This window comes from Echinops telfairi, unplaced genomic scaffold, assembly GCF_000313985.2.
Source record: "Echinops telfairi isolate 266 unplaced genomic scaffold, ASM31398v2 ScPeMD7_1;HRSCAF=3_0, whole genome shotgun sequence".
Classification (NCBI taxonomy): domain Eukaryota; kingdom Metazoa; phylum Chordata; class Mammalia; order Afrosoricida; family Tenrecidae; genus Echinops; species Echinops telfairi.
Genome location: NW_022103896.1, coordinates 24,150,724 through 24,174,115, shown reverse-complemented (window position 1 = coordinate 24,174,115; position 23,392 = coordinate 24,150,724). Strand labels below are relative to the sequence as shown.

The 23,392-nt window shown below is 39.3% G+C and overlaps 1 protein-coding gene across 1 annotated transcript in view; it reads right to left on the bottom strand.

Annotated features, from left to right (window-relative positions):
* The window catches only part of TRPS1 (transcriptional repressor GATA binding 1), a 217,520-nt gene that overhangs the window by 166,936 nt on the left and 27,192 nt on the right, over nt 1-23,392 (bottom strand). Inside the window, exon 4 of the mRNA XM_004697423.2 lies at nt 16,247-16,850. Within this exon, the coding sequence (XP_004697480.1) occupies nt 16,247-16,850 (604 nt within the window). The remainder of the gene's footprint in view (nt 1-16,246; nt 16,851-23,392) is intronic.

Here is a 23,392-nt window from a genome sequence, read left to right as displayed (position 1 = left end):
CTCTCCCTCTCTCTCTCTCTCTCTCTCACACACACACACACACACACACACACACACCCTGTTATATAAGAAAAATGAATTATGGATTCATGATTTCCAAACCACACTAATGATATACGTGCCTTCTTAGGCTTTACTGGAATGCATTTAAGCCCAGAAATCCAATGGCAGATTGCTTCTCTAGATTTCTGTTAACCAATACTTTCATGAGCCCTAAGAAATCTTTGTCTCACCAGATAATTCAGAAAAACTTCAAATTTTAAAATGTTCCACTAGCACTCCAGTCATTCTTCCTTTTAATGAAAACTCAAAAGTGCTCTAATTGAGTTTTTCCCTCCCAGAGTAAGCAACTCACTGAATAAAGAGTACATGCTAAAGGTTGTCAAAAAATGGATATGAGTAATAATTGATGTAATCCTCTAGGCCTAAAAAAGTGTGCAAATATAATTATAGTAAAACCTGTGAAGGCTGGAACCCGGGGAAAAGGAAAAGCTCTCAGGGAAGGAAAACTCAGATATTTTCACGAGAGAGTGACGGAAGAGTGGTGGGTGCAGCATTGCACGGCGCTAACGTGGGAGAGCCAGCAAAGCAAGGCAGTCCCATTTAGCCCCGGTGCTCACAAGTCTCACTTTAGTTTGCGATGATACAATTAATCAATGGTTAAAAAAAATTACACAAACAGGATGGCAGTTGCAAACAGAACTTAAAAATGTGGTTTTCCCAATTTTTATTTTTGTAAGTGCATACAGCCTTGAAGAGTTCCACTACATTGAAAATTCACAGAGTCTAGACCTGTAAGAGACGGCGGGGTGGCAGGGTCAAGGGGAGATCAAATGTAAACGCGATGTGGCCCTTTACTTCCAAGGGCTAATAATCTATTAAACGGAGGAAAATCAAAAAGGATAAAATAGAAGATTGGAATTTTCTGTTTTGTTCATAGCTTGGTTTTAAAATACACTGCCATCAAGTCAATCCCAATTCATACTGACTCTATATACTGTTTCTGAGGCAGTAAATCCTATAGGAGTAGACAGTTTCATCTTTATCTCAAGAACGCACCGGCTGGTGAATCTGAACCACCAACCTCCGATTAGCAGCCCAATGCTTACTCAAGAGCACCACTAGAGCTCCCTATCTTTACTCAGGTGTGCCCCAAAGTTAACAAATACCCCCCTATGTTTAAGCAGAAATATCAAATACATACACACACAATCATTCAAATGGATCCTAATTTCAGGCCATAACATAAATTCCAATGTTACTGTAAAATTCATATATTAAAATTATAACATCTAGAAATGCTAAGATGTGACAACTTGCACAGAGGGAAAAAAAACCACACACTATACTTGGCTCAAATATAGAACAAAGGAGACATGTTAAATGTAGACATTGTGTCCAGTCCTATAAGCCAAAGTGCACCCAATCTAGAGTGGTCGTGAAGATGTATATTTTAATAGAGCTTATAAGTCCAACTGTAAAGCTAAGTGTGCATGGCGGTCAATTATATCAGTACCTTTTCTCTACCCTTGCTCTGGATAGTTCTTACAAAGTACAGGCGGATTAAGTTGATATTGGAAGTTTGGGGAGAACAGCTTATAAGCACCTTAGACATAAAACTTAAAAGTAATTTAAGTAATGGAAAACTTTGCTTTTTATAGTGACATTTCCACAGAGAATTTTCTAAAGAAATGCGATACATTCTGTGATTATCACACAATGGAAAGTGGTTGATTTTTAAACAGGTGTTTTATTTTGTGTTTATTATAATAAAACACCTTAAATTGTTTTTGTTAAAATTAAATTAGTAAACAGACCGGTGAAAGGATAAAGTCCGATCAGTCGCTCAGATCCAAATTGTTTACAGCAAAATTGAAAGCCTTAAAGCTTAGAAGATTTTAGTCAGGCCTTCCATTAAGCCTTAGGAATATCTTATGGACTGTAGGACTTGTACTGGAACAGGAAAGCAACATGTTTAATAGGACGTAATGGAATGCCACAGGTAACAGACAACAGACACGAATCTCTCTTTGTTCTTCGTGACAAAGGAAGACAATGAGCAGGAGATGAGAGCCTGTCAGCTTAAACCCAAGAGGAACATCAGTGAACACCTTAGAGCACTAACACGTAAAACCAACATGTAATAATTCTTCTACACAGTGACTCAAGATGGTATATTGTAAATACCAAAAGGATAAAAGAAAACGTAACACTGCTATTTTGTCATTTCTGACACTTAGTGATCTCAGACAGGATTTTGAATATGGTAGATCTTTACTGGAGCAGAGAGAAGCAGTGGATGGATTTGAACCACCAACTTGGCAGTTTGTAGCACAGTGCCCAACCTACATTGCCACCAAGACTCCTTTATAGCAAACAACAGTAGCTTTAATTTTGTATGTGAATAAAAGACCCATTTTCTCGTTTGAGGGTACAAGAAGACTTTCCCATAATCTTGTTGAAGCCCAGATAGATAGTAAATTAGTTTTCTCAAGCTTAATTATATTAATTTAGAGGAAGACTAAATTCTGTCCTTTGGATTTATGTGTAGAATAAGGCTTTTGAAGCACTCGTGTTTCTGAAGTGTTTCTAATGCTTCAACGATTGAAAACTTTTAACATACCCAGAGGACATTAAAACTCGATCGCACAGTTGTCAAAATAGCAATTTGTTATGAACTGCAAGAATCTTATTTTTAAAAGACACCCAAAACCTTTAGTTATTAGTTTCAGTTCAAAACATCCATTTCAATAAATTATACTATTTTAAGACTCCCTGAGTTTTCAGGTGCCTAAAGAGTCTACCTTTCAACTCTCAAAGTGAAAGAGGTCCCATATCTTTTGCTGATGTTCTGGAATATGCATTATTCAAAGCCCGAGTAACTAACATTTCCCCTTATATGATGATGTTTAAAGGAAATGCTAATGTTTCTGGTTTTTTGGCTACAACTATGAGACAATTCTAACTAATGAAAGTCAAGAAATGATACCATTTTCCTGTTTCCCAAGAGTGTATATACATAGCCTGGGAAAGTGACCTACATTTGCTAGTGAGCCCCACTAGAGTGTCATCATGCTGGGGGACCTGATTCAGAAGAAACCAACCCTAACAATTTAAAATTGTAAGCACAGTACAATAATTTAGCTATGGAGATTCATACAACACTAATTACAGTAACAAAAAATCAGAAATAAATGACCAGTGAGGACACAATAAACATCATTTTCAGCACAACAGATAATGGAATACTATGAAGCAAATACATAAGATTTGATATGGGGAAATGTTTACAGTGTATGATAAAGGGAAATGGAAGGTTATTCAATAATAAGCATATAAATCCATGTTTTCATACATAGTGTGTGTGTGTGTTTCCAGAAAAGAGTTCATGAAGTATGCATTGAGGAAACATTTTCCTCTTCTTTTGCTTATTTCCTAGAATTTCTATATTGAACATGTATCTCATAAAGGGACAGGAAATCCCCAAAGATACAGACTCAAAGGCATTTCTCTTTTCTTAGGCTCTTTCCAAATCCTTTCTCCTCTTCACCCTCTGACTCACTGCGGGCCACACCCTCTCCTAAAACAGGAAGCACAGGGATGGATGGTCACTTTCCTCTTGACCACCCAGACGCCAAACCCTTGTACAGGAATCATAGTGAAATATTAACACCAGAGAAGCATAAAGAATCTGTGATAGGTTTATAGGTTTAGGTTTCCGTGGGGTGAAACGGAATTATTCACATCCATTAAAAAAGAGACTGAATGATTCACAGCCAATTTTATTTTTATAATTGTGATGAAACAGCTGGGATTAGGGTCTATTCATGGACTCACAAGAAATTTGCACCCCACCTACTAAAATTAGTTTCTGCATACACAACTCTGATTTGAACATCTGACTGAAGCAAACAGACATCATAACTCAATGCCAAGAAACAGAGGAAATAGACTGTAAGCATGTCACGTTCTCATCAGAAAGATTTCATCTTTCAGCACGCCTACTGCCTCTTATCCTCATTCATAAGTAGCCCCTTAATAAAATCATTCTTTGAGATGAAGTGACTTTTCAAAGAAAGAGCATACTGGATTGGCTCAAATCACAGGCATTTTTAAGAGTTCAGACAGTGCATGTGACAGTGGTTTATGACATCTGGATCTCAATCATTACACCAAAATTTTCCTGAAGACCTCATATCCAACTACGTAAGATCTGTGTGGATATCAATATCGCTAAATCTAAAATGTATGAGGTGTGTCTCACGTTGCCTCTGGTCTCAAACATCTGAATATTTTAGGCTTTATGGAGACTGTTTACTGAGCACTAGAATTTACAATTTTCAAGGGATTCTGGCCATCATCTAACTCAATGTCTATAATTTTCCAATGGAGAAGCAGTCCCTAAGGATTGAGTGACTCACGGAGGGTGGCACGGCTAGTTAGTCACAAAATGAGCCTAGAACACAAAGCCTCTCTCCCTCCAATCCGGTACTCTTTCCACTACATCACAAGGCAAAAGCAAAATGAAAACATGCATCTAATTTTACCAGAAAATAAAACTGAATCAAGCCTGTGCCACAGCCAGAAACAGCCTATTAAAGGTGGAGTACACCCACTGCAAATCCCAACCGCAACCTCAGAGATGAGCTGCCTTCACTGAAGAATGCCCGGGATAGAATTGGAGCCTTCAGAAGTATTTAAGTCGCGTGTGAGTTTGAGGAAAGCGCTGAATTCTGGTTAAATAATAATAATAAAAATTCTGTAGGCAGATAACATATATTTATGACAGGTATATTCACTAGATAACTGTTTTATATGTCCTAGACTTCCCATCGAGGTTTGAAAACCTCCAGCTTTCTTTTAATTAGGTGTGCTGTTGAGGCAAAGTGGAATGAGGGGCTGCAAATTCCTAACATGAAAAATCAAATAAAGGTTTCTCCCGCTCTCTGAAAGTAGAGCAATTGCATGAAGCCTTTTTTTCTTTTTAAGCTTAAATGGTATTATATTCATATGGGGAAGAGTCCTGGTGGAGTGGTGGTTACACATTGGGATTGCTAACTCAAGGTCAGCAGTTCAAAACCACTAACTCAGTGGTTCTCAACCTGGGGGTGGAACGACCCTTTCACAGGGTCGCCAATTCATAACAGTAGCAAAGTGACATTTATGAAGCAGCAACAAAACCAATGTTATGGTTGGGGGGTCACCACCACATGAGGAACTGTCTGAAAGGGTGGTGGCATTAGGAAGGCGGGGAACCGCTGCTCTAACTGCTCTGCAGGGGAGAGATGAAGCGTTCTGCTTCCACAGAGAGGCAATCTCGGAAACCCACAGGGGCAGCTTTCCCCTGAACTCTAGGGTCACTGGGAGCTGGAATTCACTCAGTAGCAGTGTGTTTGGTTTTTTGTTTGCTTGTTTATACTGGGGGGGGGGATAGATCTTTGAGTTCCCCAAATAAAAAAATAATACACCAAATCATACCAAATAACACACATAAAAAACCCCACCCTAAGTCACATTAATATCCAGGGTACAGGCCCAGCTTTAGTGGCTTGATGCTGAGACATGGAGTGCTGTCCCCGGGCAGGGGCTGTGCGACTCTATTCTCGCTGCTTCCAAGTCTGGCTGCACAACACACCCTGAATGCCGATTTTGCTTTCCACCAAGGAAAACGCTCTTCGGTTGCCTCTCAGTTAATGAAACTAGGTACTAATGAGGTCTTTCCGTACAGCAAAGTGGCGGAAGGCGAAAGAGGAGGGGACATCTGGAAGCCAAAGTGTGTGTCTCCTAAAACAAGGCCAGTACTGCTTCAATTGTACTGTCCTCACCAAAAAAGATCTACATCTAAAAATGCGGTAAATACCTAAAATAGCTTTTAGTTTTATAATGATTTGGGAAAGACATTCCAAATGATCTTTATTCCATCTTTATATTTCAGTAGATAATTATTGCAATGCAAAGCAAAATAAAGGGCTTCCAAGCTAAGTAGTAGTAAATGTTTAGTCTCCATGAACGTGCCTGGTTCATGCATGCAAAAAACAAAAAACAAAACAAACTCCTACCATCGAGGCGACGTTGACGCATAGTGAACTCCTGTGGGTTTCTGACACTGTAACTGTTAGGAGGAGTAGAAAGCCTAGTCTTTCTGCCTCGGAGCTGCTGGTGGTTTCGAACGGCCAACCATGTGGATTCCAGCCCAAGTTGGAACCATTCTATTACCAGGGTTCCTGGTTCATGCATATGCAAGTAATATCATACAAATTTTTGTAAATGATTTTCATTGGGTAAGAAGGCTAAGAAGCATTTCTTACAGATAGAAAGTGCACATTCAGCTTTTAGGTAAGAAAGTATTCTTGCCACTCTTTTCAATACTTCAATAAGTTAATTATTGTTCTATTCTACTTGACATTCTGAAAATCTAAAGAAAAATAATTTCTAGTTTAATTAAAAATCAATGTTTCAGCAACAAATAAAAAAGACCATTATAACTGCAAATTTAGAAGTTCGAAACCACCAGTCACTATGCCCGAGAAAGATGAGGCTTTAGACACCAGTAAAGAGATGCAGACTTGGCTACCCCCAGGGCCAGTTCCAGCCTATCCTGTAGGGTCCCTGTGAGTCAGAACTGACTCGATGTGGCAGCAAGTGAATGAGTGAGTTATTATATTCTATTTCAAAGGAAAAACAGACAAGTTTTACTCTCTTCTATTCCCTCAAAGTCTCCTTGGATAACCTCCAGATCCAACACACATGAGAAAGGTTAACAACTTTAAAACCGGGCTAGGAATTGTGAAGGGAAACAAGAGGGCCATCTCTGGAGGCAGACTGAAAGCCAAAGGAGACCAATTGCCCTCAAACAACAAAGCCGGGTCTAAACAGGCTATTCTCGGGTAAGATTTCTCAACTCCGCTTCAACAGTATAGGTCCCACTTGACAATAAAGTTCATTACAAAATATACTATCTTGCACATGCAGTTAAAGGTAAGCAAATCACACCATATACTTGACTATCAGACATGTATTATATTCCATTTAGGTGATAAAAAATAAAGATTACCCTTTGCTTGCTTTTTAATCTCATGAATCCATCCCGCAGATGTATCAACAGATGCATAACGATCCTTAAGAAAAGATTTCTAAGGATATCATTTCTTATGCATTGTTTTCAAACCAATTTATTACTTATCTTAAAAAGTACCCCTTTTAGACAACAGTGACTTAGGAATTAAACATTATTATCTGTGATTTTTTTTCACTTAAATAACTGGAATGATCCAATAAAAGGCATCTTTCCTACAGATATGATAGAGTAAGGCAAAGTAATATGTACAAGGAACTTCATCAAAGTATTGTTGATAACTAATAACTGGAGGCAACCTAAAAAGCCATCCATTGGGATCTGTAAACATGGGACAGCTCTTCTATCACACAACCATCTGATATTGTTCAATGCAAAATAGCGAGGTATGTGATCCTATAGCTGAATAAAACACTTACATGCATGTGTGTAAAAGCTAATTCGATAACAGAATACGCACAGAAAAGCATTTGTGGGTGGGATTTATGGGTGGTGTTCATGTTGTTCTTCACACGTGGTCTCTGAGAGGCTTCTTTGGGAATAAGCACGCCGCTTGTCTTACTTTCCGAGTGCTTGTTGTTGTTGTTCTGCATAGGTGAAATAAATACTTTTTGAAACCTGAGGAAGCCATTCAAGCGCTGTTATTAGGAAACCAGAGTGAGTTACTGGAGGCCCAGGGTTAAGTACACAGATTCAGTCGCCAGATCACCAACGTTAGAATTTCATCTTTGCCATTACAAGCAGCATGACCTTGGGCAAATTACTTAACGTCTCTACCTCAGTTTCCTAGCTTAAATAAAAGAGATAATAATAGTTTCTTGCTCAAAGGGCTGTGGCGAGGATGAAAGGACTCAATACAGTAAGAAATTAATGGATAAGCAGTAAACTTGCAGTTCAAGGAACTGAAATGCTAAATGACTTGGCAATCCAATATTAATATCCATCTATTCTATCAAAATCATTTCTCTTTAAATTTTAGATGATTGGAATATACTTTTGCCAGGTTTTGTCTTCCTCGTTGAGAAATCCAATTGGGCAGTTACCGGAATTCTTGTGCTATGTGGTTATAGCAGTGAGAGCAAAAGTTAATTCCCTGAAACAGATTATTTTAGGAGCTGTAAATTTACAAAGGCTTTCCCCCTAGATCTAGTATAAATTTTAAATAAGAAGATGTAAAAGTAAATGCAACACTATAGGTGCAGCTTCATGAAATCCATTAAAACATGGATTTTATCCTTGTCTTTAAACAAAATACTGATTTTTTTCCATTTTTAAAAAAAATTAATCATTTTATTGGGGGCTCTTACAGCTCTTAGTGCAATCCATACATCAATTGTATCAAACACATTTGGACATGTTACTATCATAATTTTCAAACCATTTTCTTTCTGCTTGAGCCCTTGGTATCAGCCCCTGTTTTTTCCCCTTCCCCCCACCCTCTCACGCTCATGGACCGCTGATAAATTATAAATTATTATCATTTTCAACTTTTACACTGTCCGCTGTTTTTAAACTGTCTGCTCATTTTAAACAGTCTGCTGCTTAAAATACTGATTTTAACCAAATGTCTATTTCTTAAAATTTTACTATTTATATCCACATTTTTCTAAAATCTTGACCTATCTAACCACTCCCATTTTTAAAGTGTTAGCAAAATTATAAAAAATAATTTACCTGTCAACATCCTATCTATATGGACTTAGCTTTCCCCCTTTTTCCCAGCCAATTTGGGTGCCACCGACAGGTACATTCTCACAGTAGAAACAGGTCATCCCTTTCCAAATGAGTATGCCCAAATGACAGCCTCAGACTTGAAAGTCTATCTCTTACAGAGGGAAGCTGGCATGTACATGTATATTTGAGAGTCGTCTGATCATTCTGGGATGAATGATGATGCCAAACACACACCACTGATCACAAGTGTCCCCTGTACTTACGTAAGCACCAAACTCGAGATTCCGTCCCCTCACCCCTAACCACTGAACAGAAGATGAGCAAAACATACCACACGATCAAAGCATTATGGGGCTTTAGCCCCCAAATAAAGTCATTGCAGGATCTACTTTATCTTAAAATTATAGTTATTATAAATGCCTATAAATTTGAATGTTGCTTCTCCTACATGAAGGAAACATATTCTTCAAGTTTAACTGAAACCATTTGCATCCTCTTGAGCTAATAACACAGCTAGATGCGGGAAGGGCTGGCTTGCCAAAGATTCTCAGAGCTAATTAGAAGACCTGTCGAGTCACCATGTCCTGGCCCATAAATATTTCATGAAATTTCTCAAATGGAGTCAAGGGGTAGTAAAAAAATATGGCAATGAAAACAATATTAATTATGTATTTCTTTTTGGTGGGAACAGATAACAATAATCAAGGAAGAGTGTATTTTGTGCCATTTTTCAAAATGACCACATTCGTTAAAAATCCATCCTTCAGACTGGGACCGGCCCACAAAATTCGAGACTCACATTCCGGCTGTGCAATTCAGGCTGACACACTTTTCTAACTTCTGCATCTGTGCTCCTGAAACTTGGGCCACGTTCTGTAAACTCCACACTTCTAACATCTAAGAGCCCTCACAATGGATTCTTTGGGGGACCCTGTTATCTAATTACACCAACAGTCTGTGAGAAAGACTGAGGAAGCTAAGCAAAGATAGTTATACAGGAAGTAATTGCCAGATACTGTGTTAAAGGATCGCATTTCACGGTGACCACAAACATGAAGCCCAATTCACTAACAGATACATCTGCTTCCCCTGCCTTAGAAACCGGGGCCAGGAGAACTTACTTAAAACCTAGATTATAAAAAAAAAAAAAAAGAGGGGGGATGCAGGAAAAAGGGGGAAGTGATTCTTTAAAAATACTTGGGTCAATGGAGCTAACTTACAAAAACAAAATGGAAATTGAAAGCCCCATTAATCAAACCATTAAGAACCAAATATATGTAATGGGATTTTAGTTCCTTACTGTGAAGAACAGCTTTTCAATGTCAAAAATTAGTAACTGAAAAAGAAGAAAAAACAAAGCCTCAATCACCCCAAATATTATTCGCTAAAAACAATTAAAAGTGCCACGCTCCTCATTGCATGTAATTAATTTAATGCATGGATTCTATTTTTAAAACAAAAATGAAAATATATTGTAGTTTCAAGCAAACTTTAAACTGGAATGGAATATCTAAAGGGCAGATGCACAGAGATTTATAAGGATTGCTACTATTCATTGCCTTTCAATATTACGGTGTTTTGTTTTAATCAGCAAATAAAATATCAACTCCTAACTGTAGAGAAATATTCCTCTAATGGCTTAAAGCACTGTCTCAGAGCCAAAGGGGAGAGAAGTACCTCCTTGTCATTGTTTCTAGTACAGTCTGTTCTCCTTGGCATTTTACATATGTACATGTAAAAAAGTTCAAATGAGGTCAAGAAAACTATATATACATACATCCATATATATACATATACATACATATATACAATATGTTAAGTGAATCCACTTAGATTAAAAAGTGAAAATCTGCTTCCAATTTAGGTAAAAATGAAGCAAAACAATAAATATCAGACTTTTCACTTGAAAACATCTTTAGTTTTCAAAGTTCCTGTGGGCCTCTGTCTTTGGTTGTAAAGGCATTCAACAATGCCGCTTGTTTGAATGTCTGTTTGGCTGCCAATGGACTGTCCCCAAAAGAACATTTTTGCATCTCAATAGACTATCCAGTATCAACAATCTTTAACCGATAAATTTAACGCTGCTAAGGAAAGGGGAAATAGCATCTGCATTATATCGTCTAGGTATCACTTTTACAAAAGGAACAAACAATCACACTACTTTGCACTTATCTAACACTCTGTATCAGACACGCTCAAATGGCCTGACAAACGTTAATTAACTAAACTGCACAACACCCTTGTGAGGCCGGCAGGCACTATGATCCTTTCCAAAGATACAGCAATGGAGCTCAGGGGAGTCCCTGCCGTGGACAGTCAGTGGCTGAGCTTGGAATTCAACGCCCACAGACCCACGGCTAAAGATCTCCAGTGAAACCAATCGGTGAAAAACGTAAATGTTAAAACGGACAAACTCTTCTGAATAACTGTGCCCTGGAAACTAAAATCAACCTCAAAAAATTTATTTTTCACCCTACACAGATAAAGGAAGTGGACTGATACGATAGGGAGTTTGACCCTCTGAAAGAACTTAGACCTACCTATGAGATTCTGTTGACAAATAAGAATAGGAAGTTACTAAATGAAGACTTTCCAGTAACTCCACCTATAGATTCACTAATTAAGTTTATATTAACAAATGATACATTAACAAATTAAAACCGATTGCAAATGATTGACATATTAGCCCCATTCCCAGGGGGTGAACAGCATAAACATGGATGAAGGGAGACAGCAGACAGTGTGAGATATGAAACTAATAATAATTTATAATTTATCAAGGGTTCACAAGGGTGGAAGGGAGGGAGTAGGAGGGGGGGAAAAAGGAGCTGATATCAAGGGCTCAAGTAGTAAGAAAATGTTTTGAAAAGGATGATGGCAACATCTGTACAATGTGCTGGACACAACCGAAGCATGGGCTGTTAGAACAGCTACAGGAGCCCCCCAAATGACTTACATAAAAATAAAAATCAATTAATACTCCATTAACAATGAAAAATGTATCTGTTCTTTGAAAAATTTTAGAAACTTAATGTTAGTTGTTGATTTTTTTAACTCTTAGTGATGGGGCTAAAAGACAGAACTTGTCATATTATGGAAATTTTAAGACGAATAAAATAAAAATTTAAAAAGCCTAATAAAGTTACAGCTAATTGTATATGACTATTTCTTCAAAACACCAAAAAAGACAGCTTTCTTGAAGAATTCATTATAGAAGAAAAGGATCAGAACAGAACAGACAACTCTAATGAGTTCAAACTTGATTAAACTGATCAGTGAAATTAGAACAAAATATGTAACATTTAAAATAAAAGTTTTTTAAACACTATCTTTCAATTTTTGCACTGGCAGGGTTAAATATGCTAAACATTCTAGAGGGCCAAATTATAAATCTAGCTGAGAACATGCTGTTTTCAAAATATTAACTTTTAGTGGCTACTTTCATGTTTTATAAGATCTATTATGGAAATTTTCAAGGAGTACCATTAAGATGTTCTAGAAGCTGGGAATATTTTAGCAAAGGGTCTAAAGGCTTTAATTATTCTTATTCATTAGGCAATCAACAATGACTAATATAAATGGAACCCTAATTTCATAAGGCAATTTCTAAGCTAAAGCAAATGTTAATGTGCCCCCTGTCACATTCAGAGCACAATGGTCACTATAGGTGACATATTGAATTTAAAAATGTCTATATCATCAATTTCATGCTCATAAAATTGGACAATCTAGGGAAAATATAGACATTCGCTATGTAAAAATATACACAGAGGACTTAATATGAAACACAAAATTAAAACCCTAGACAATTAAACTATCTAGCCCTTTTAATGTAAGTTATTCTCTGGCATCGTTATATTTCTTTCCTCACTGTGAACAGAAATTTTCACTAAGCCCAGTTAAAATCAAGTATCCGAAAGTCTATGATTCTGAAAGCAACATTCTAGCCATGTGCTTTCTAACATAACCCTAATGATTCAACCTACAACTTAAAAGATTTACACTATTTCCCAGTATAATGCTGATCTTTTTTAAATCAATATTTTCTATTGAGCTAAGTTTTCATACTTAATTCTTGATAGCTAACTATGGTGCAAAGCCCTAGAGGTGTGTTTTGAAGTTTTACTGTTAGTATAAGAAGCTACATGTACATGTTTATAAATAGCATTGCTCTTAAAACTTAAAACTCAATATTTTCTATTCTGAATAAGCATGATCAAAATTAAAATAACTAATTTTTCAATTCCATTCTATTTACCTAAATATGAATATTATATTTACACACATATATTTACACAGGCCCTTTGTGGTTTTTTGTTTGGATGGAACACAGAAACTATATTTGCATTGTGCATTTATAAATTGTCACAAGAGAGTTCACTAATCACTAGACCTTTGCAACTACAAAATTAAAGTGCATCGTTTTTGCCTTTGGTCAGCATGGTGAGGCTATTCTGCAGGGACGCTTTTCCTCACAGAGAACAGGGTAATGAACTGAGAAGGATACACATGCTGTGACTACGGAAGACCTATTTCTCGCACCAAAGTACAACGTGTGTTAAACCCATCCATCAAAATTGATTTGACATCTTATGAAGCAGACCAACTAAAATACGTACACATAAAAAACTCTTAAATTCTGTTAATTAATGCAAACTTCAGTTAAATAGCATAAACACACACACACACACACACACAAAGGTTTTATAAAATAGCTACCGTGCTTACGGAAAATCTCCAATAAAATTCGTGAATTTTCAAAAAGACTACCCAAACACAAACAAAATGTAATTCTTTGCAATTTGAATTTCATCAAAATCACAGAATAATCAACGTCCTCGCTCTCTACATTTACACATATATAAATGCACATATATGGCTATATATAGATGATGTATGTGTGTGTGTGCATTGCATATATATTCACTCTTATCTACTCTGTCATTTAATAGATTATAATCTTTTAAGTATGGCAACCCCAGGGCTGGAAAATGGACTATCCACTGTACCGCATGGCTAGAGTCCCCTGCTGCAGATTTCTTACTTCGGCAGCCAGAGGGGAGGTACTGAAAAGACAGCTGCAATAGCCAACTTTTGAAGGCAGGGAATGGAAGAATCGTAGTGACTAAGAAAAACAACCTTTTCAGAAATGTGCCGTCATTCAGCATGCTCAACAAAAGCAACTATTACCTGCTTAGGTTTTAGACTTCATTGCTTAATGATTCATAATTCTACATTTTTAGAGTATAAAAAAGAAGGCAGAAAAGGGATCACCCCAGAAACGGTCTAAAAGAGTCAAACAGTTTTGTATTGAATAAAAATGCCATGAATGCAAACTATTTTAAGTAGGGGGAGAAAAAAAATATATAGATATACACACACACATATAGGTGTGTCTGTATTGTCACCCAAGTCTGCATTCCTTCTTTATTGCCAGGAACTATCTGAGCCACTTAAAACCAGAAGAGTCTTGACATGCTCAGAAAATGAGTATTTACAAGGCGAACTCCTGCAGCCTCTGCAGATCTCTTCACTGGAAGGGAGCTCCTTGGATTGAACAGCCTATTGAAGGGCACAGGATCTTCTTCCAAACGTTACTCATAACGAGTCTGTGTGTTCTGCAGGGAGGATTCTTTGTTTGGGGGGGTGCATGGGGAAGCACCCCTACTGTTCTTCATCCTTCCCTCAACTCTAGGCAAGACAGAAGATCAAATGTGTCAACTTTTATAATAAGTGCTGCTCTAAGGAGCATTTCTCAAGTGCATTACAGAACGCAGACAGTCCCTCCAAAACCTGGTGTTATGTAGATTCACTCTTCAAGGGTGTATTTAAGGAACATCTGTAGCTACAGGTGTATCGAGTTTTCAGCCTTACTTCAGCACAAGAAGCTGCCTAGATGGCATCGTGGTTCAATATTGGGCTGCTGACCGCAAGGTCAGCAGTTCAAAACCACCAGCCTCAGAAGAAAGAGGAGGCTTTCTACTCCGGTAGAGTTATGCCTCAGAAGCCCACAAGGACCGTTCTATCTGTTTCTACAAGGTCAATATGAATCTGAATTGAATGGATGGTAGTGAGATTTTTTGGGTCGGGGCCAGAAAATGCTCACTGTCTGTCAAAGAATCTAAATGCTGCACAGACAAGAGTCGATTCCAACTCCGAGCATGTGGTTTCCGAGGAGGAGAGTCTTTGCAGAAGCAAACCGCCTCAGCTGCTTAGTAGTCCAACCACACACTAAGCAGTGCAATGCTTACCTGACAGAGCCTCCGCGGCTCTTTCAAAGCTCTCCAAGCGAGGGCATAGCTAGCACAGCATTGAAGGGAAGCAGTTGTTCATAAATCAGAACGTTCATAACCGGGGGCCTGCCTGTACCGGAGAGGCTTTGGACAGGCGACAGGTAATGAGTGCAGAGGGGGTGGGTGTCACTGGGAAGCGTGGTTTTTGGGGTTTTTTTAATCTCACCACGAAACACCCAGAGGGACCTGAATGGTCCCTGGCGTGGAGGTCAAGGCATCCGGCTGACTGAACTATACTTTCTAACTGGATTGTCTACAAAAGTTCGCGAGTCTCTTACACGACTTTCCATGCACACTCAAAGCTTCCACATCACCCAGAAAGTTCAAAACTTTCTCAAGAGTCAAATGTGAAATGCTGAAGCAGACATGTCTTAGACAAAACAGCTGGCATCACGTTGGGGAAGCTCGCAAATTCTCAAACCTTAAACTATTGACAATGCTGACACTACACAGCAAGAAATGCGCAACAAAGGATCTTATTTTATCCAAAGATTTCCGGATGCTCTTTTTCTGTGTTGTTCTTCTCCACAAAATGGAACTGTGTTTTCCCCCCAAAAGTCTGATAAATATAAATTTTACTGTACCTATTTTTTTATGGATGTTCTTCACACCATTCACATTTAGCTCTATCTCCTTCTCCCCCTTTTCTTGGCAACCAAACTAGAAGCACTGTCATTTGTACATAATTATACTGTGGGTTTTACAAAACCCCGCACTTCTCTATCAACCTCTCAACGGGCTTTACGTGCTTAGCAATTTAAATCTCCAATAATGTCCCAAGGAACCACATAGTGTCACATTACCTTATAAGTCGAAAGGCATTTCGTTATTTTGATGTAACAAAGGTACACTCTCAGGGAGGCTAAGCTTCCCTTCTCCAAATGCAGCCTGGCTGTTTCCCATAATCACCATGAGTGATTAATCACCAAAATTCAATCTGCGCTAAGAGCAAAGACAAACAATTGGCAGGCTACCCCAGTAGAGCGAGTGTCCGTGCGCGTGTGTGCATGTGCACGTGACTACAAGTGCACATACATGCCCATGAGCCCCTTTCTGCCCTGTGGGTTTTTTAAGTGTAAACCAGCAGGTTGATACAGACCATTTCATTTCCCTTCATGAAACTATACCAAATCTTGAAAATGTGTGCTGTGTTTCCCCTTCAAAAGACTTTAATTTTTTTTTTAAAAAAATTAAACCTTCCTACCCGTAACAGGGATTGGGATTCATCCTTGGACTTGCTTTCTCCCGATGCAGGATACTGCTGGGTGAGGGCCCCAGACTTCTCGCCACCAGCTGACACCCCCTGCAGGAATCCCTTGGTCTCCACAGCCAGGCCATAGATGGGTCGCGCCAGATGGGCAGCTTCTACGTTAGGGCTATCCCTTAGCGTCTTTGTCTGCTCTTGGGTGCCGGACACAGGGGTCAGAAGCCCCAGGCTTGCTTGAGCATACGATGGACTACCCCGTAGGATCTCTGCCCCTCTCCAAGTCGCGCTGCGAAGGTCCTCGCTGGCACTCTCCGTCCACACTTTCTCTTTAAGGCCGTCCTTGTCTTCGACCTTCTCCCTCTTCACTACACTCTCGGCAACTGGCTCTCCCATTTTAGAGTCTGGATTGATCAGACTGTAGACCTTGAGGTCAATTTTGGGCTCCTCCTTGATGCCGGGCACAGCATGGCTGTCCTCCTCGCCGTTGGCTGTAGTGATGTCCGGCTCCTGGCAGTGAGCAGTGTTGAAGTGCTCTAGTAGTGACTGGGTGTCCGCAGCTGTGACACTGCACTGACGGCACTTGTAGCAGCCATGCGTTCTCCTGGAGAAGAAGAAGACAGGGGTTGGAAATCTAGCATTCTGAACGTTTTGCGTGTGTGTAGGTGAGGGTGTGTGTGTGTGTGTGTGTGTGTGTTATGTTTCAATTTTTAAAACCTCCTTTAAGTCCCTGATTGTACCTTATGTGATATAATAAGTAGCGCAGAACCCAACATTCAGAAATTAGAATGCAATTAACTGGTATTTTTGATTCTATATAAAGAATGCGAATTTCCTTTCATTAAAAGTAACAGGGATAAATACTCCGGAACCTACACCAGCACGTGCACACTCCAGCTGGTGAACATTATAACTGGTTGGTTTGCTACATTATCAAATGACCTGATCTGTTCATCTTACCTTGATTGGATGTGCGCAATTCTACTTTATAGAAGTAGCTACTCATCTGATTGTATGCCTCATTTAGTCAGTGGACTTGTTGCTTCCTGTTTAAACTAAATTAAGATTTCTTTTTCATATTTCCCCCCACTAACATTTTTAATGCCCAAGTCTTTTGTGTGGCTTCTCATTGATTTAAATAAGTTGTACCTAACAAATCTACCTAACTCCATAAAATGTTTCTTGATTGTGCTACACAACCCAGTCAGTATGAGATATTAAAATCCACGTTTCCTAAAGAAATTCTCTTAATCTATAAGGACATATACACATCTAACAAGTTGAGTACTGGAGAGTGTCAGGAAGCATGATACGTGATATGTGAATATGGTCAATAAACTGGTATGTTTGCATAAATAATTGTGCGTGTGATTTCTTTAGAAAAGGCTTAAAATCAGGAGTTGTTCTTATCAAATCTCCTAACATCCTCTGCTGTTGAAGAGAGAACAGTGAATGCTGCATTAGGGCATGTGTTTGATTACTAGAGAAGAACGGGGCAGAATCATGAAAGGCCTACCAGGAAGGTACACAATGATTTGGAATGAGGCCTGTTTTCTTTAACTCTAAAAATGTGGTCTGGCCCTCTATACAAACACCACCTGAAACTCTTGCTCACACACCGGTAGAACGTATTGTGAGCTACTAACTTAAAGTGCCAGATTACACTGTACAAGTTAAAGCGATGTTGAAAGCTACTACACGCTATGTACTAGCAAGATCTACTCGTAACTGTGCCTTTTAAGAATCTGCAGGTCAGTTGGAACAGAGAAGAAATGCAAGCTCCTAGAACTCTAGCACAGCGCCCTGACTGGAGAAGTAACTGGGTCATACAAAATAATCTAGACTCAAGAAACCGACGGTCTGAGTTTCTGTCCTGGCTCTATTATGTCACAAGAAATGTGACTTGGGACCATTCACTGAACTTCTGCTGAGCTTCCTCATTCAAAAGATGAAAAAAAATAGTGCATTTTGATTAATTCCTTGTCCATATTTTGTAACTAACACTTGCAAATACTAATGAATATAAATCCAAGATAAATATAAAACAAAGCTCTTTTGCGTGGTCCTCCATCCAACACGCTTTAAGTGGTTTACCTGCAAACTGATCTCTTGCTCCTTTTGTTTCTTATCTCCCATGTATCTGAACAATGACAAATATCATTCCAAATGAATTAATTTCCTAAAACTCTTTTGCTTTAGGATATTACTAGAAAGAATATTTTTTAAATTAGAAATACATCATTGGTTTCCTTAAGTTTTTGGAGTTTCAATATCTACTTCACCTGCAATCCAGAAATGTCCATCAGCCAATTCCAGCCTTTTGCCAAACAGAGGCCCAGGCATCCACCTCTATCCAAGCTGACTCATACTTTCTTCAAATATGAAAGGCCCTGGGGTCTCCAGACCAAACAGTGAGTTCATCACAAGAGACTAGGTGTCTCTCTCATAAACTTTCTAGTTTGAAATCCCTGTCCCAGTGGACAACTCCCCAGTTCCTGACAAGTCTCAGCAAGAGCTGCTCTGATCTGCCCAACAGAAGAGCTCTGGATCGGAATGACCTCAACAAAACTGCCCAGGGGACAGGTGCTGGAAACCACCAGAAGGCAAAGAACAGCGGGGATGGGTGTAAAACAAAAATGGGGGATGGGGAGTAGACATTCCAGAGAGAAGTTTTCATTGAGAACCAGATTTTACTGCAAAAAGGAAAAGACAATTTAACAGGAAGGATATTAAAAGAGGGTTGTAATAACAAGCTCAATTCACACGCCTTTTCTTTTGAAGAGTTCAAAGCATCCACTCATATGATCTCACATCCCACTGAGTATACGCCCCTTTTTACAGAGAGTGAAACGGAGACGGAATGACTTGCTCCTGTTAGTCAACATCCAGTAAAGGAAACAGGGCTCCTCTTTGAGATCAATGGCTCGTTTTTTCTAGCCAATGTTTTAGTTCTGTACTCACACACACACACACACACACACACACAAATAATAAAAGGTATGATTGACAATACAGAAAAAAAAACATGGAAGGCAGAGGAAATCTAATAGAACAGAGACTGCTGACAGCAAAGGTTTCCAAAACAGGCTGTGTGCAGCACTGCAGTGTGGAGGACTCCTTAGCAAGGTAGATCACAAAGCCTCCTCCTGGACCTACTGATTCAAATTCCCGGGGAATAATTTGAGAATGTGATTATTTTTTTTAATATGAATTCTGAGCATAGTCCTCAGCTGACACTGACACAGAGAGACTGGCATGTACGAATCATGTTACCAGACAGATTATGCTTCTACAGCAACTAAATGAATCAACTAAAACGGACATCCCCTACTTCCCAACATTGTATTCCAATGTAGGTAAGACGATGGGTCTGAATGAAGAAGCGTGAAGACCGGCAGGTGAGCCGTGAAATGCTAACCTGCCCTGACCTAGAGAGCACTGACCACCACCGGGGTACAGCCGAAAGGTAACGTGGCTACATGCCCTGGGGAACGGAAGGACTCCATTCTTCCTACAGTATCAATCCTCCACGAAGGACACAAAACATTTGAAAGAAGCACTGCTCCACAGAAGAACAAATGACTCAGTGATGTATGCCAACATCTCAAGCCGTGCTTCCCGGGCTTTACTGTGCAGAGGGCTCATGGCGATCCTGTTAGGATTCTGCATACAAGTGCCGGAGTGAGAGGCCCTGAGTTCTGCGTTTGTTTTATTAATCATTTTATTGGGGGGAGGGGGAGCTCTTACAAATCGTTTAACAATCCATCATCCAATTGTATGAAGCACACTGGTCCGACAAGATCCCAGATGAAGCTGAGGCCGTTGGTCCTCAGACCATATCTGAAGTTCAAGGATCACTCAACAATGGTCAGAACAGTTCTCAGATGGTTATGAATGATCATGAAACGGCCTTACCCTATAGACTCATTTCTTTATAGAGCTTTCCCAAATGAATGCTTTAGGGTAAACATCACCATTTCCCTCTTAAATCACTCAGAGAATCGAAAAGAACAGCTGGATCAGCGAATATTATACATATGAAACTATCAACCATGACTCCAAACCCCAGTAGTTCCCTCGATGATCATTTTGAGAATTGGCCTCCCAGTAGCCATTAGAGTTAGTTTGGATATAACCTATTTTTCCACAGTAGTTACAAAATGGGTGTTTTTAGTATGCCAACCCCCACGTCCACAACCCAAAAAACTGAGGCAGAAATGAGTTAATCACATAAGAGAGAGAGCACACCAGCTATCAAAAGAGATGGTGTCTGGGGTCTTAAAAGCTTGAAGGTAAACAAGAGGCCATCTAGCTCAGAAGCAACAAAGCCCACATGGAAGAAGCACACCAGCCTGTGTGATCACGAGGTGTCGAAGGGATCAGGTATCAGGCATCATCAAAACAAAAATCTTACCATGGTGAATGAGGGGGGAGTGCGGGAGTGGAGACCCAAAGCCCATTTGTAGGCCACTGGATGTCCCCTTGCAGAGGAGTCTCAGGGAGGAGATGAGCCAGACAGGGTGCGATGTAGCAGGGATTAAAAATACAACTTTCCTCGGTTCCTAAAACCCCCCCCCCTCACCCCGACTTGCATGATCTGAATTCTACCTTGCAAGTCTGGCTAGACCAGAGGATGTACACTGGTACAGATAGGAACTGGAAACACAGGGGATCCAGGGCGGATGATCCCTTCAGGACCAGTGGTGTCAGTGGTGATACTGGGAGGGTAGTGGAGAGCAAATGCTTTGAGAATGATGAGGGCAATGAATGTACAAATGTGCTTTACACAATTGATGTATGTATGGATTGTGATAAGAGTTGTATGAGCCCCTAATAAAATGATTAAAACATAAAATAAATAAATAAATAAAAATAAAAGAGTGAGAGCACACAATGGATTATTTTTAATATTGTCCATGAGGACTTTCTCACATTTGGATACAGATGCCAGGATGTCCCCTACTTTGCTCCTGAGAGAGGAGGGTTTGCTCTGCCATATGCCATCCTCTCCATGACCCTTAACAAGATGCTCACATGTCACCAGGCCCATCAGAAACAAAGCTGCACTGTTTCAAGCCCAGGTATAGGAAAATTACTCAAGAATAAAAACTGAGTCACTGAATCATTGTGAAATTACATTGCTGGACTCTCTAATCTGCTAAATGCATTTCATTTTATCAGCATTAATATAAAAAACCTCAGGCCTCAGCAGGGTTCATAGAATTCATTAAGACCCACTTACCCACCCTTCATTGCTAAAAGAGCTTGCAAACAACTCAATCCAAGAAGGAGCTTATCATGTGTGGGCTACTCCGAAATTTTGTCATCTTTTTGAGATGTCTCCGCACACGGTCAGTTTGTTTAACTCAGGCGCTAAACATGTTTTTTCCAACTATAGTGTAATTGTCAAGATCAAAGCTCATTTATCTCTATATCCCTCCAGAACATTCAGATAAGTACCACCCACTAAATCACTAAAGGATGTTCAGAATACTGGACTTAATACATGAAGTCATACAGCAATAGATTAAAATGTAAAGGTACACGTAGTTCATAAGTAGCATATCTTGAGTCACCCTCAGTAGAAAAACCTCATTAATTAAAAGCCCTGAGAACTTCTGGCTCGTCGACGCGAGCCTCACTTAGAGGAGACTAAGCTTTGCCTTACTGTTACCTCCTCTCGCTCTTTCCTAACCGAAGAGCAAACACAGACTTGCCACCTCAGATGAAAGGCCATTATTTCTGGGTCTCCCTAGCATAAAAGACTAGCTTGTGTACCTAGCATAGGGAACATAAGCATAAAATAGAAGGAAATCAATTAAATGTGAATTTCAGACTGAAGAAATGATTGCGTACTGAAAGTATGTCCCATGCAATACGGGAGACATACTTACATAAAGTCTCACGTTGTCCGATATGCTATTTGTGGGATACTGGTTACGTGAGCATCAGGAAACGCTGGTGAAAGAGCTAAATCATCCCTTGTCTCCAGGCAAAAGTACATCAAGTTGCTAAAAAGACAGAATGGTTCTTAATCCTAGTGACTTAACAATTTCTGTGAGAACAGCTATTCTATTCCTTGACCTACTTTCTAGAATTTTCATGGGCGTCTAAAGCAGCACTTAGTTCCGATCCATCTGTATTTCAAGGCACGGTGGTAGTGCCCCTACTAGCAGCATCTCATTCATCAGTGGAGATTACGATAAACTGTTTTCCTCGTTTACGAGGAAAGGCTGAGGAGCACTTTCTAAAACATCAACTAAAAGATGCTACTCGTTTAATAATATTTCTATTTCTATGTTCGTAATGAAGCATCCCCCACAGTATATGTGAAGGACAGCTCTGAGTGACACTGTTTTCCTCTTTTAAATGACAACTACCAGAGACGTATGCCGTGATGTGGGAAGTTCACTTTTTCTGTGCGCATAATTCAGTAACTTCGCCTGTACTTTCACTCCTGCGACGACTTAATGGATCCCCAAAAGTGACAAAAGAAATCACAAGTGCACAATTAGACTTTGAAAGTCATCTTTAGTTCCAACACCTACAGATTGATTGTCATAGAAAAGGGGGAATGGAGATGATTAAAATGAAATATGGTTTTCGGTGGCTCTGAAATCGCAACAACGTTAGTCACTCTTACTAGGTACTTTATGGGCATGAAAGTCTACACTGCGTGGCTCTTGAGATGGTGGGTACTACCGAATGGTGGAGAACAGCAAGCAAAGCGAATATTCAAGGGGCAAAATCAACAAAGGAAACTGTTGCCGGATAATCCAATCAAGCTTTTAAAAGGTAAAAACAATTATTGCCTAATAAGAAAAGAGGGTTTGTCAGAGTATGTGTAATGCATAGCTTTTTTTAAGTGGATAAAAGCAGTCAGCATAAACATAGAGAAACTGACATTCTGAATACGTTAAATTCGGTTGAGTCCACTTGTCCTACACACGTTTATGCTGAAATAATATTAACACTCATTCGAGTCCGTTATTTTCTGAGGGGGGAATATTTTCATCTTCAATAGTAGAAGAAAAAAGTACTAATGCAATATATGGCAAATATCCATTTATGCTTTATTAAAAAGATGTAATTTCCAAATTTTCAAAAGTGGTATATGTCTTCTCACAAAATAAAAGCAGGAAGCAT